General features: G+C 34.5%; 1 protein-coding gene across 2 annotated transcripts; it reads right to left on the bottom strand.

Annotated features, from left to right (window-relative positions):
- Positions 1 to 5,545: 5,545 nt before the first annotated feature.
- LOC144964413 (sepiapterin reductase-like) lies at positions 5,546 to 13,092 on the bottom strand. Of its 2 annotated transcripts, XM_078898636.1 has the most exons (4): positions 12,459 to 13,092; positions 9,844 to 9,996; positions 7,282 to 7,422; positions 5,546 to 6,042 (listed from the first exon to the last, which is right to left on the bottom strand). In XM_078898636.1, exons 1-3 carry the CDS (start codon positions 12,985 to 12,987, stop codon positions 7,307 to 7,309), a joined length of 798 nt encoding a protein of 265 aa, XP_078754762.1. In that variant the 5' UTR covers positions 12,988 to 13,092; the 3' UTR covers positions 5,546 to 6,042; positions 7,282 to 7,306. The 2 variants fall into 2 exon arrangements, with proteins under 2 accessions (XP_078754762.1, XP_078754761.1); XM_078898635.1 differs by having other exon boundaries at positions 5,546 to 7,422.
- Positions 13,093 to 14,816: the final 1,724 nt, after the last annotated feature.

The following is a 14,816-nucleotide window of genomic DNA, read 5'->3' as shown; positions in this document are numbered from 1 at the left end:
AAGCATTTCGCCTATGTGTCATTCAGCTTATTTGCCCAATATATATTGCCTCCCGACTGCCGGACACTTAGACACAAACCCCTTCTATGTTTTGTTTGTTTTTGTTTTTAATGGTTTTACGGCGCTTGCAACACATTTAGGTTATATCAGCGCCAGTAAAAAGGAAGAAAATGGGATAGTAAAAAGTTCTAGAACTACAATTAAAGCACCCAAGAGAAAGTTAGACAAAGGGGAACTGGGAACAAATATGGATCAGATGTAGATTCCAAGAGTATACCACCAATGTACTTAGTTTGAGATCACCTATAAGTCTCATCCGGATACAAGCACAAAATCCAACAAAGAGGAATACACTCAAATGCTACATTATAATTTCAAAATAACAAATATAATAATACATAACAGAGAGATGATTTACAAGGAAAAAAATATCATCTCCCAAAACAATAACTATGCATTTGACTGTTTCCCTCCCAGCTAGGACTCCGGCCAGGGCAAGGACAAAACCAAGAAATCTCATTCCAAGACAAAGACAGAAAGCATGTTGAAAAACAGATATAAGGGGATAGAAGACAAAGTATGTACCCCCCCCCCCCCCCTGCCCACTATGGGAGGTCAGGAACCCCACCCAGCCCCCTTCTATGTGAACATTCAAATCATTTGACTAGATTCCTCTCTATTTGACTACAACAATTCAATTTATTGAGCTGCTTTCATGAGGTAAAAACAAATACAAACGATGAATCAAATCTGACTATCTACCACTCAAAACTCTGGGTGTTGATTCTTGTTCTGCTTAAATTGAAATTGGAGTCATTTTACATCATCGAACACAAACCTGTGTATATTGTAATGTGAATCGTTTCAATGAAATGACATGTGAGTTGTTTTAATGGAATGACAGATCAGATACAGGAAACAAATAAAATCTATTCTCCTTTAAAAAAAATAAATCTGAATTTGAGGGAAAAAAATCTGTATCAACTGAAAATAGCAGTTTCATCATTACAAATGTCATGTGGTTCAGTTTGATAGCATAATACATTGTCTATCGATTTCCGATTAAATAAAAAAATTTTCTTTGACAAATTTTCATCTAGGATCTTGTCCACCAAACATGTGTACACATAAATCAATTAAATCTGTATAAATTACAATCAGGAACATTATCGCTGGCCAAGGTAAATTGATAATAAAAATCATAAATGGATGTAATAGTAATAATAATAATAATAATAATAAACAGTTGATGACGTCAATGGTTTGGGTGACTTAGTAACATACATATGCAAATACAATTGCAAGTCGTTGATGAATGAGGTCAAAACTGTATCTTGATGGTTCTGGCAGCGAACTGTTCAATTTGGGAAAATCCAACGGTTTAATGGACATGGCCGGTTTTGTCACATGTCAAAATATTGCATTTTCATTGGATATTTTCATCCAAAATTTATTTCTTGTAGAAGGTGACAGATATCTACTACAAATCATGGAATTCATCAAAAATCTCAAGGCTATGAAACAAGGGATATTCGATATTTGATTTTACGATGGAGGTCAGCAGTTTGTTTTACAATTCAGATTAGTGAAATCATTATAGTCGTATGAATAATTCTATATAATCGTATCTATTCTCTTTATGACCATATTCTTAAAAAGTGACAGATGTCCTTCAGTGCTTATGCAAATGAGGTAGCTAAGGGGATAGAAGACACAGTATGTACCCCTCTGCCCATTATGGGAGGTCAGGAATCTGATGATCAGCATAAAGAGCCAAAACAAAAGCAGAGAAGAAAAACTGTAGCAGATTGAGATCAAAAGAGATTGTTAACAACCAACAATGAACTGCCGTATGTAGTCAACCAAGTCAAATCATGCAGAATAAATGACGTATATCAACTAGAGAATGTCACTGCATATGTCAGAGGATATTTTGTAAGAAACTCAATGCTTTGGTCTGTATTGAATGTATTGTACTTCTCCAAAATGATGTTTCAAATGAAGCACATCTCGCATTGATTCAAGAAAAGCAATTCCCCAACTGCAAGCATGGTAGACTGAAGACTCATAGCTTCCTTCTTGTTGAAGCTGTCAGTCTGTCAGGTTTATTTGAAATGCTGTTACAGACCCACATAGACAAGTCCTTGTGAAAAAACAAAGTGCGCAATATTTTAGACCGCCTTTTATTGAAACAACTTAAGAGCTGGTCATGCAACTGCAAAATGGATGAAAATTCTGCCATTATATTTCCATGCATTTGCACACATCATGAATTGAAGCTGAGAAACGAGGGAGCTGCACAAGATGGTAGACATTTGTGTAAGTTTAAAGGAAGTGCTCAAAAGCAGAATGTGCTATGCAGAAAGTGCAAGTTTCATCTGTGCAAAAACAAAGACAGAAATTGTTTAAAGCTTTACCATCACCAGTAACAAGTCAGACTTTCTGAACTTCCCAGTTGGACAAATTTGACCCATGTTCCAAGTTGGGCACATTTGCCCTATTTTGTTTCAATCACTTAATGTATTTTTATTTTCTAAATTTGATAAAAGTTCCTGCCATTCTATTCCATTAACCGCCTTTGTTCAGTTTTAAAAAAATTTAAACCTCCGGGTTCTGAGCCTGAGCACTGGAGGGTTAAAGATAGTGAGTGGAAAACTTGTTTACAACTATGGTAGCTGTAACAATCTGGAATGGAATGGGCTATTTATAGATGTGATGTGTCTTTGGTTGAACAGGAATCTTGACCTAAAATTTTTTAAACCTACACATTTTTGTTTGTTTTGTTTGTTTTTAAGGGTTTTACGGCGCTTGCAACACATTAAGGTCATATAAGTGCCAGTAAAAAGGAAGAAAATGGGATAGTAAAAAGTTCTAGAATTACAATTAAAGCACAAAAGAAAAGGTGAGACAAAGGGGAATTGGTTCAAATCGGGAACAGATGTAGATTCCAAGAGCACAACGTCAAAGTACTTAGTTTGTGATCACCTAAAAGTCTCATCCAGACACAAGCACAGGTCCCCACGAAGAGGAATACACTCAAATGTTTACAAATCATATGTTAAAAATGAAAAGAGTAACAGTACATAACAGAGAGATGATTTACAAGGAAAAAAATATCATCTCCCAAAACTATAACTATACATTCGACTGTTTCCCTCTCAGCAAGGACTCCGTCCAAGGTCAGGACAAAACCAAGCAATCTCATTCCAAGACAAAGACAGAAAGCAATTGGAAAACAGATAAGAGGAGATAGAAGACACAGCAAGTACCTCCCTGCCCGCTATGGGAGGTAGGATCCCCACCCAGACACATTTTTGGCATTGAACAGTTTGCGACAGAAGCCATCATTATAGTAATGTGTAAAATGGCTATTAGAAATATATAGTATATAAAAAGACAGTCTAAGGTGATAAAACATTTCAAATTTAAATTCCAACAAATGTATTTCATATTATCAAATCATTAGATTATGGTGGTCGCATAAAAAAGTGATGAATTTCCACACGCAAAATAATAATTCAATAATAATAATAATAATAATAATAATAATAATAATAATAATAATAATAATAATAATAATATAATAATAATAATAATAAATAACAATAATAATAATAATAATAATAATAATAATAATAATAATAACCAGCTTTTGCATAACGCACATTCATAACCAGGTCATCTGCTGTGCCATTAAACAATAACAAAAATATAAAATACATGATTAGAATGATTTGAATTACAGAGTGTGTGAAAATGCAAACTTGCCACGGGTCTCAGAACTAACATAACAACATCTTAGGGTCAAATAGGTCAGTTGACCTAATGAAAAACCCTATAACTGAAATGAATTTTGGAAACATAAACAAATGTGTAACATGAACTGACATTGCTCTCATAGGAATGTAAAAAACAAAACAAAACTCATATCACTATTCATACAAAGAGGCATTGATTGACTAACAGATATTTATAATAGGTTGGACATACAGTTCAATCCACTTAATTGACACACTAACCTGAACTCGCGAGGGTGTGCGATTAAGTGGAGTCAACTGTACTTCTATTCAGAAGAGAAAACATCTTCCTTTTGAACAGTCCCGTACGCCTTTGCCAAACTTTTGTTTTCGTTTTTAAGGGTTTTTTGGCGCTCACAACACTTTTAGAGCATTTCAGAGATAAAAGCTCCAAAGAAAAAATTGGGAACGGAAGATTCCATGAGTAATCGATCAATATGAATATTTTTACATTGTTTCAAATCCACATCCAGGAACAAGCACAGAATCCTGGCTATGAAGGAAACATTCAAATTAAATTACAATCATTACATTAATCATTAAAAAGAACAATAAATTCAAAACTAAAAACTTTAAAAGTGCACAACAGAGAGATGATTTACAAGTAATAGTACAAAAATGTATCATCTTTCAAAAAAAAGGAAATATACATTTAACTGCCTCCTTCTCAGTGAAGGATCCCCGTTAAGATGAGGAAAAATCCTGAGCAATGTCCATTCAGAACGATGAGCAAAATGGGAAAAGGAAAGCAGATCAGGGGTATAGTTTTTTTGTTTTTTTTTAAAGGGTTATACGGCGCTTGCAACACATTTAGGTCATATCAGCGCCAGTAAAAAGGAAGAAAATGAGATAGTAATAAGTTCTAGAATTACAATTAAAGTACTCAAGAAAAAGCAAGACAAAGGAGAATTGGATCAAATAGGGAACAGATGTAGATTCCAAGAGCAAACTATCGAAGTACTTAGTTTGAGATCACCTAAAAGTCTTATCCAGTCACAAGCACAGGCCCCCACTAAGAGGAATACACTCAAATGTTTACAAATCATATATAATATGTAAACAAAACATAATACATTATATAACAGAGAGATGATTTACAAGGAAAAAATATCATCTCCCAAAACTAACTATACATTTGAGTGTTTCCCTCTCACCAAGGGTATCCGGTCAGGGCCAGGACAAAACCAAGTAATCTCATTACAAGACAAGGACAGAAAGCAAGTTGGAAAACAGATATAGGGGGATAGAAGACACAGTATGTACCTCTCTGCCCACTATGGGAAATCAAAGGACCCCACCAAGTTGCCAAACTTGAAGCATCATTCGGCCATCACAACCATGTCTTTATCAAAACAAACAATAACAAAATATAAGGACAATAAATAATGTTAAGAGTAAATCACATGATAGATACTACTAAAGCCTACTTGACACTATCATGGCATTTGACATGTCATATTTGTAACCTGAAGGGCAACCATCTCATTTTAAAAAAACAAAATCAAATTGGTGCTCCAGTGATCTGAGTATATATTCTGGAATATAATTCCCTCATAGAGGTATATCTTCAATTAAAAACAATAATAATGCTAATAATAATAATAATAATAATAATAATAATAATAATAATAATAATAATATTAATAATAATATATAATAATAATAATAATAATAATAATAATAATAATGATAATAATAATAATAGTAATAATAATAGTACTAACAATAATAATAATAATAGTCCTAACAATAATAATAATAATAATAATAATAATAATAATAATAATAATCATGATAATAAAAACCAAAAACAAAACTGCCTCAGTTCAAATGACGACATTTTCAGTTTTTTTCCAACCTAAATGAACAATTTCTATTAATCTCAATGAAAATAAAAATTTCATCTCAATTTTCACACTTTGTCTTTATCGATTTAATTCTTAGCACAAAATTAAATCTGTGAAAAAAAACCTGGTTCCAGGCTGGTCCCTAATAAAGAGAATCCATCCTCAACTATCTTATAAATACAGAAACCATAGAATACTGGATAATGAAGATGATGTGGCCAGATTGACCAAAAATAAGTCCAAATGGGAAAAAAAACCCTTGATTTGCCAATTCAAACAGATGAAAGATGTAAATTTTAGAAAAATAATTTAAACATCCAAACTATTGGTGCTTGTTGTTGATCTTGTTATTATTCCAGCTGGTCTTCAAAGGTACATTGAAAACAAACCAACGTGATCTGGGAAGAGAATAAATCCTAAAATATCATGCATCAAATCATGAGATTAAAACACGAGACAGTTCAGCAGTAAAGAAAAACATGAGACAATTTAGCAGTAAAGAAATCAGTAAATGGAATTACAAAATATCAACATCGACCAATTAATTTAAATTGGAATAAGTGACACTGTGGAATTTTACTGTAAAACAGTCACTGTATAACCAATTTTAACACACACAGTCCACTCCGGATAATTGCAACTCAGTTAATCGCAACATTTCCCAAGAAATGGAATTAATTCTATATAAAAAGTCATTGGTTAATTGCAACAAACTTCAGTTAACCGCAACAAATTTTTGACCTCAAAAAGTGGCAATTAAAAAACAAAACAAAACAAAACAAAAGCTTATGATTAAATTTTTGTCATCTGTGACATCATAACAGGTTGAAGAATCGAGAGCGGGCCGGGTTTAACGCTACAGTAGTGTGTCACCATCCTATTAGAGACAAAAGAGAGCAGGGCTTTGCAGTATGGGTTTGTGAGGTCATTTGTGGCCATTAAATAGGAGGCGAGGGGGGTGGGTATAGTCTTAACTACAGGTAGACAATGACAGCTGTAAAGATCCTTTGCATTTGGATTGACAACTGTGCATTGTGACCAATGGGTCTGGTGAGAGCTTGGAGTATCTCATTATGGCTAATTACAAATGGTGTGAACAAAAGAGTGAAAGTTAATCCAATCTGAATAAGATGTCGGCTTGCTTCAAAGTTGCTTTTGCTTGACAAAATCTATACAGGGCTGCCATATGGTTTTTGTTTCAATCAAATTTCTCAGTCTCAGGCTAGGAACAATGTCTGCAACAACTGGTTTGATTTTACCTTATACTTGTAAAATGTTGCAAATGTGAACAGGAAACTCAACTTCGGTTAATTGAAACATTTTTGCTGATCCCAAGGTGTTGCGATTATTCAGAGTGAACAGTACATAGGTCACAACAGTCATCCTCACATTAGTACAGACATCAAACATCTCTAATCAATTTTAACACATACATAGATCATAACAATCGCCCCTACATTAGCACAGACATCAAACATCTATAATCCATTTTAACACATACATAGATCATAACAATCGCCCCTACATTAGTACAGACATCAAACATCTATAATCAATTTTAACACATACATAGATCATAACAATCGCCCCTACATTAGTACAGACATCAAACATCTATAATCAATTTTAACACATACATAAATTACAACACTCATCCAGACATCAGACATCATAGTAATCAATATGGTCCCCATTTTCAAATGAATTGTCAGAGAGAATTTTGAGCAGTTTCTTGGCCGAGTCGTCACTCTCCAGAAGTTTATTTTCCTTTCTGGTCTCTGAAAATATAAAAACATGAGCAAAAATAGGGTTAAATAATGAAAATGTGTCGGTACAATGGAATCCGCATTAAGTCAACACCTGCTGGTCCCAAATTTTCTGTTCTTTATATAAGTTTATTCCATGATAATGGATAATGTCAAGCTTGTTTAAAGTCAAACCAATCTTTCTGGTCCAGCGGTGTTAGCTTTAACAAGATTCCACTGTATATCAACACTCTGAGTTTGTCTCAATAAATCTGACACTGATGAATTATTTTAAAAAATGATTTAAATCATGCGCATAATTATGCAGGGAAAAAACAAAATTATGTGACTATAGGTAAGTCCTTTCATCCAACTAACTGACCCAAAAAAAGCTTATCACAAAAACCCCCAAAACCAAAGCCTGGTCAGGGTACCTAGATATATTGTCCGTTGTAATGGGAGAAAAACACTTTTATTTTTTATTGTTGTTTTTTTTTTTTCAGAGTTAATATTCCTTTGAAATAAACAATTTACATTACAAAGGCTGATTCATCATTACATCATTACTCTTCTACAGTCGTAACGTCACTTCCTTCCTAATGACGCATGGTAACTTAGTAACACTGGCTCTAAACTATCGGAACAACGGCGGACGCCCGTATGAAATATTTCTCCGGCGAGCATAAAAGCGTTTCCAGAGAAAAAACACATAAATTTGATCATGTTTTGACCTTTACACATTCTGATCACAAGACATATGAAAAGTTCTAGCCAGCATGAAGAATATAAAGTAATGATTTTCTTTGTTTAGAACCAAGATGGCCGCCGTTGCCGTGCGGCGTGACATCAGACTACTGAATCCTATTGAGAGGGAGTTTAGGGATCAAAAACAGGGAGCTGTGGGAGAGAGCAGTTTCAATGACCCAAAGTTTTACTGCAATGTTGTTTTTTGTTTTTTTTAAACTGTGACTTGATTTATTTCCTTTGTTTTACTATAATTAGGGTTGCCAATTCAGGAGGCCAAAATTGACTGAACTTTGACCCACACATTGACAAACCCCTGTCCAAGTGGTGAAGTCCAGTATAAAAGAATTATGTACTTCCTTTTTATAGATTATCAGGTGATTGGAAAATATACTGAGGGTTTATAATATACTGAATTCCGTAAATATATAGAAATTTGGCAACCTTGTACAATGTCAAGGACGTAGTGGTATTCTCAAATAGTGGGGAATTCCCATGGACATGATAAGGACACCTAAAACTTGTGTCTGAATATTCCTTTAAACTGATAATCAGTAAAGTTTATCTTTAATTTATATTTTCTGATTGAATATCTCTTTATCAAAGATATTGATTCATTCTTCTGACATGGCAGTTTTTGCAAAAAAACAAAAAAAACCCCCAAATTTTGCAAGCTAAAAACAGCAAAATTTGCGATTAATTTTCCTAAAAACCCATAATTAGTTCATGAAAGAGAAACGTCTTTGTTTGTTTTTAAGGAATTCAAGGCGCTTACAAACAAATGTAAGGTCATATCAGCATCAGTAAAAGGGAAGAAAATGAGATAGGAAATCAGTGATATTTAGCAATTTTTTGGGGCCACAAGCGATGCATAAAACTGCCATGCCAGATTCTTGTTTTCACCAGACACAATCTCTGAAACAAATAGTGAAATGATGAATGGGGTTGCCAAGTGAGGAGGCAAATATTTACACAAACACATTGACCGACCCCTTTCTGAGTGCTGAACTCCAATGAAAAGACATGTACTTATTTTTTCCCATTCATCAGGTGATTGGAAAATATACTGAGGGTTTATAACAGACTGAATTCCGTAAATATACGGACAATTGGCAATCTTGGATGAATAATATTCGAAGTATATTTCATACTTAAATGAATCATTTTAAGCAAATCTTCAGAACAGTATGAGGTATCAGTGAAAAGCGAGAGTCATGTATATAACCAAGTGAAATAAAGAAATACAGTAGTAAAATATCATTCATTGTCGGCCGTCGAAAACTGTTTAATTCAGATGCCGATTTAAACTCTTGACCGATCTTGTACTTGTACCCCGGTCTGAGGTCAGATAAAATGTATAAAAAGTCAAAAACAAATTACACGGAAGTGCTGTGATTTTATCTGGACAGATGTGCAGCTATACATGCAGTGTGTTATCAGTGTGTAAATCAACCTATCAATCTGGTCATCTTATACTTTCAATGACTTATAAGCCTAATCTACACATGGACTCCTGTCTTCATACTGCCCTGTTGTCACCCACTCGGAAGATAAAGTTGAATACAATAAGAAATATGCGATAATCCTTATATTATATACTTGAGCTTTTTATATAGCGCAATATCCACTAAATGTGTTCAAATGTTTTACAAAGTGCTTGGTAACTTTAGTCAAGTAATTCGACAAGCTTTGTCTAAAAATGATCATTACCAATAAACCAGTTTCTCAGCGTCTCATCCTTGGTCGCAGAGGCAGCTGTTTCTGACATCTCAGTACGGAGAGGTCCAGGAGCGTAGTTTAAAGTGCGGATATTTTCTTCTTCTTGTCCAATTAATTTCATTTGCATATCCCTGGCAGCCTTTACTGTAAAAGAAATGAAAGGTTAAATTCATTTAATTTTTCATTTTTGGAAGAAATCTTTTCTTTTCTTATGTAACCAGTTTTCATAAGATTCATTTAGAAAAAGTGAAAATATGTAAAATGATCCTTTTTTGGATCTCTATGTTTATCTTTATTATTGAGTACAGCCAAAAATTGCAATGAAAGATATTTCAATTATAATTCTGTTTTTCATGATCAGAAAAAAAACATAATTGATATAATGAATATAAACATCAAAATTGCAACATCAAGACTGCAAACATTAAATCTAATCGGTGTAGCTTGATATTTGTACTTTGCAATGGGATTACTCAAACTTAGAGAGGAACAAGTTTGCTATGTATACATGAACCAAGTCTAAAAATACAACAATTTTTAAAATATAAAATGACTTTCGCAACTATTATTTATCAAGGTCTCTTGAAGATTTGGGAATTTGTCCATCTCTCTGCTCACACAGTGGGGACTTCTTCCTCAAGCTGTGAGTTCTAGTGACCAATGACAGTGAGTATTTGTTAAAATACAAATGTTCACTGCATTTTTGCCTCTGTACATAATGTGGTTTTTTTTCTTTCATGTTTAGCTGTAGAAGGTCTTGTATCTGAAACGTCCATTGGTTATTATTTTATTCCAATTGACTCCAATTTAATTTTCTATGTTTTTGGCATAAAATTGCCTCCTTTTCAAAATATTACTGTGCAATCCAGAATTAAAATGCAACAATACAAATGATATCATTTGAAAGAACACAAACAGGTTTGTTTGCTGTAAACTGTTTTTTTAACATCAAAATTGTGAACACGGTGAACTTTTTAAAAACATGCCTAAACCTTGGCAGTCAGCGGTTTTGTAATTTTGAAAACCTTGGTAGTCAGTGGCTTTGCAATTCTGTAAACCTTGGCAGTCAGTGGCTTTGTAATTCTGTAAACCTTGGCAGTCAGTGGCTTTGCAATTCTGTAAACCTTGGCAGTCAGTGGCTTTGCAATTCTGTAAACCTTGGCAGTCAGCGGCTTTGCAATTCTGTAAACCTTGGCAGTCAGCAGCTTTGTAATTCTGTGAACCTTGGCAGTCAGTGGCTTTGAAATTCTGAAAACCTTGTCAGTCAGCGGCTTTGCAATTCTGTAGACCTTGGCAGTCAGTGACTTTGCAATTCTGTAAACCTTGGCAGTCAGTGGCTTTGTAATTCTGTAAACCTTGGCAGTCAGCGGCTTTGCAATTCTGTAAACCTTGGCAGTCAGCGGCTTTGTAATTCTGAAAACCTTGGCAGTCAGTGGTTTTGTAATTCTGTAAACCTTGGTAGTCAGTAGCTTTGCAATTCTGAAAACCTTGGCAGTCAGTGGTTTTGTAATTCTGTAAACCTTGGTAGTCAGTAGCTTTGCAATTCTGAAAACCTTGGCAGTCAGTGGTTTTGTAATTCTGTAAACCTTGGCAGTCAGTGGCTTTGTAATTCTGTAAACCTTGGCAGTCAGTGGCTTTGCAATTCTGAAAACCTTGGCAGTCAGTAGCTTTGCAATTCTGAAAACCTTGGTAGTCAGTGAGTTAATAACCCCAGCCTTCAGCCTTCAGGTAGTCCCTAACACTCTCTACTAAATTTGAATGACTACATTTTTTGTATTCTCAGATATGTGTGCAGATGTGATGTCTTAAAACATTAAAATATGTTGATAAAGTCTGTGCATAAAACTTTGGCCAGCCTTTCTATATTCAGACATGTAATAATAATAATAATAATAATAATAATAATAATAATAATAATAATAATAATAATAAGAATAAGAATAATAAGAATGATCATAATAATAATAATAATGTTAACAATAATACTAACAATAATAATAATAATAATATAATAATAATAATAATAATAATAATAACAATAAATAATAATAATAATAATATTAATAATGAAAATAATAATATTAATACTACTACTACTATACTAATAATAATAATAATAATAATAATAATAATAATAATAATAATGGTAATGTAATAATAATAATGATAATAATATTAATAATAATAATAATAATAATAATAATAATAATAATAATAATATAATAATAATAATAATAGCAGCATTTATAGAAGGGACGAAGATGACATCACTCAGTTCTTAGTAGATGGTATCATTTTGTTATAATAAACGTTAAAGGTTACACATGGATTTGTGTGTTGGTATGTTATTTGGCTGGTGGATGTTGATAGTAGTTCACCTAAACGCATAGAATCAATATAGGCGTTATACTACCTAAGTCAAAGTCAAAGCATTGGCATCAGATCTCGGAAGAAAAAAAAATGCAATAAAAATAGAAACGACTGGCAATAAAGTAAAGGATGTGATTATCAACAATGTCTGTGAATAATGCGATTGATAGATAAGACGCAATTTCAAAATACATCAAATCATTAAAAAGAAACCAACTCCTTGTCCTTGTCCTTACCCATGCAATAGAGTGACCAACTTTTCATCGGTGAAATAGCTGCCAGTGAGGATATGTTGATCACTGTCCTCGTCATTGGAGAATCAAAGGCCTTAAGAAATTTGGCTGTTAGCACGCAACAACCAGTTAAATTACATTGCATGAATTTAGACACGGTTTCTACATTGTCAAGATTTCTTGCAAAATCCAATGGCTCCAACGATCCTGCATTATTGACCAAAATTGCTTGCTCAAACGATTTTATGTCGATTTGTTGCTCAGCTTTCTTTAAGCATTTCTGTAGAATTCCGTCAAAAACATCTTGATCTGGAGATCCTTGGTCAAACACTTCATACACTGCATGGATCCCTTCCTGGCTGGCTATTTCTGAAGTAATTTTTTCAAGCGCAAGTTCGTTTCTTGACAACAAAATAAACAGAGAGCCTTGGGGCAGGGTAATTGATAACTGCTTAGCGATGCTTAAACCAAGACCTTTAGTTGGTCCAGTAATAACACAAACACTTTTCTTGGACAGCAAAGAATCCGACATTTTACCAAATTATTGGAAATTAATTTTAGGGGAGACCACACTATGTCCCACAAGAGCGCGACTCTTCTTTGCACTTTGCACAAGAGGAGGTACCGAAAGTAAGAAGTTTGTTTGATAAAAAATGAAATCGAAAGGAAACAAACATAATGGCTATTTTGAACTCCAAAAGAAGGAGATTTTGTTCAAATGGCATGACTAGCTACACCAGAGAATGATACAACATCCGTATTTACAAGTTTCACGTTAGATCTTATTTTTCTTTTGTAACCTAACCCACAAGCTCACAGGTAACAATAAATTATGATTTGTAAATTGTTATTCTCAATTCTTGTATATAGAAAAAAAAACTTTCATAAGGCTGTTTACCCGAAATTAATGAAAACCATTCAAAATATAATTCTGGGTACAAGAGACAATGTATAAATGATGGATGTTTCTATTGTCATAAAGTATTCTGATGGTCATGGAAACCCCTTAATGAATTTGGAAAATCCATACATAAACAGGAAAAACGAGAGCAAATTATTCATTTTTCAAGAACTTGTATTTTAAAAAATTTGTCAGAAAATGTTCCAACGTTGATCCAGGTAACTAAACACCAAAAGGAGTTATCATACCTGTTAACCATATTTTGAAAGCGTAGTGACTAGATAAATGAAAGATTTGGACCAGACACAAAAGTGTCCATGGTCCCACAGAAAGGTCGAAATTAAAATACAAAAAAAAAATAATAAAAAAATGAATTAGAACTCGTGAAATTAAATGTTTTGGTCACCAGCATAACACACGTACACACACGCGCGCGCGCGCGCGTGCACACACACAGGCTTGTTGGGAAAAAGAATAATATTGGTGTGCACGAATCTATAGAGTGTTTGACTATTGATCTTGAATTATATTTAATTATATTCTCTCCTACTTCACTGCGTCATAATAAATAAATTGTGCATAATGACGTTGATACATTGCAATAAAGTAATTTTGACGGTACAGCTCATGGCCCATGTAGTTACGTCATGGTACAGCTCATGGCCCATGTAGTTATGTCATGGTGCAGCTCATGGCCCACTGTAGTTGCGTAACGGTACAACCCATGGCCCACTGTAGTTACGTCATGGTACAGCCCATGGCCCACTGTAGTTACGTCACGGTACAGCTCATGGCCCACTGTAGTTACGTCACGGTATAGCCAGATCCACTGATTACGTCGCGTATAGCCCATGGCCACTCTAGTTAGTCATGGTATAGCGCATGGCCCTGTTACGTCATGGTATAGCCCATGGCCCACTGTGGTTTCGTCACGGTATAACCCATGGCCCACTGTGGTTACGTCATTGTATAACCCATGGCCCACTGTGGTACGTCACGGTATAGCCCATGGTCCACTGTAGTTGCGTCACGGTATAACCCATGTCCCACTGTAGTTACGTCATGGTATAGCCCATGGCCCACTGTGGTTACGTCGTGGCCCACTGTGGCTACGTCACGGTATAGCCAATGGTCCACTGTAGTTGCGTCACGGTATAGCCCATGGCCTGCTGTATACGTGACGGTATAGAAACAACAGGTCATGGATTATGAAATGGAATGACATCTAGGAGAGATGGTTTTCACAGTAGGATTTGAGCCTGACCTTTTTTTATATATAGTGCAATATCCACTAAACGTGCTCAAAGCGCTTTACAAGGGGTCCCTAGCCAACAGCAACGCTTAACATGTTGAACGAGACATGACGCCTGTTAGGCGGTATTGCAATTTTTTTTCGGACAGAGACAACGCTGTTAACGGCAGGTACTCATTATACTTCTGAGTACACCGGTGAGAGAATG

This window comes from Berghia stephanieae, chromosome 2 (genome assembly GCF_034508935.2).
Source record: "Berghia stephanieae isolate SIO BIC M18660-M18661 chromosome 2, UCSD_Bste_1.3, whole genome shotgun sequence".
Lineage (NCBI taxonomy): Eukaryota > Metazoa > Mollusca > Gastropoda > Nudibranchia > Aeolidiidae > Berghia > Berghia stephanieae.
The sequence above is the reverse complement of the archived record's forward strand: the minus strand, read 5'-3'. Positions and strand labels throughout refer to the sequence as shown.

Excerpts from the sequence above, each read along its gene's own strand:
- LOC144964413 (XM_078898635.1), bottom strand. The coding sequence starts at position 12,987 with ATGTCGGATTCTTTGCTGTCCAAGAAAAGTGTTTGTGTTATTACTGGA. Across the intron at positions 9,997-12,458 it reads TTGGTCACTCTATTGCATGG|TAAAGGCTGCCAGGGATATG; the intron begins GTAAGGACAAGG and ends TTTCTTTTACAG. Across the intron at positions 7,423-9,843 it reads GCTGAGAAACTGGTTTATTG|AGACCAGAAAGGAAAATAAA; the intron begins GTAATGATCATT and ends TTATATTTTCAG.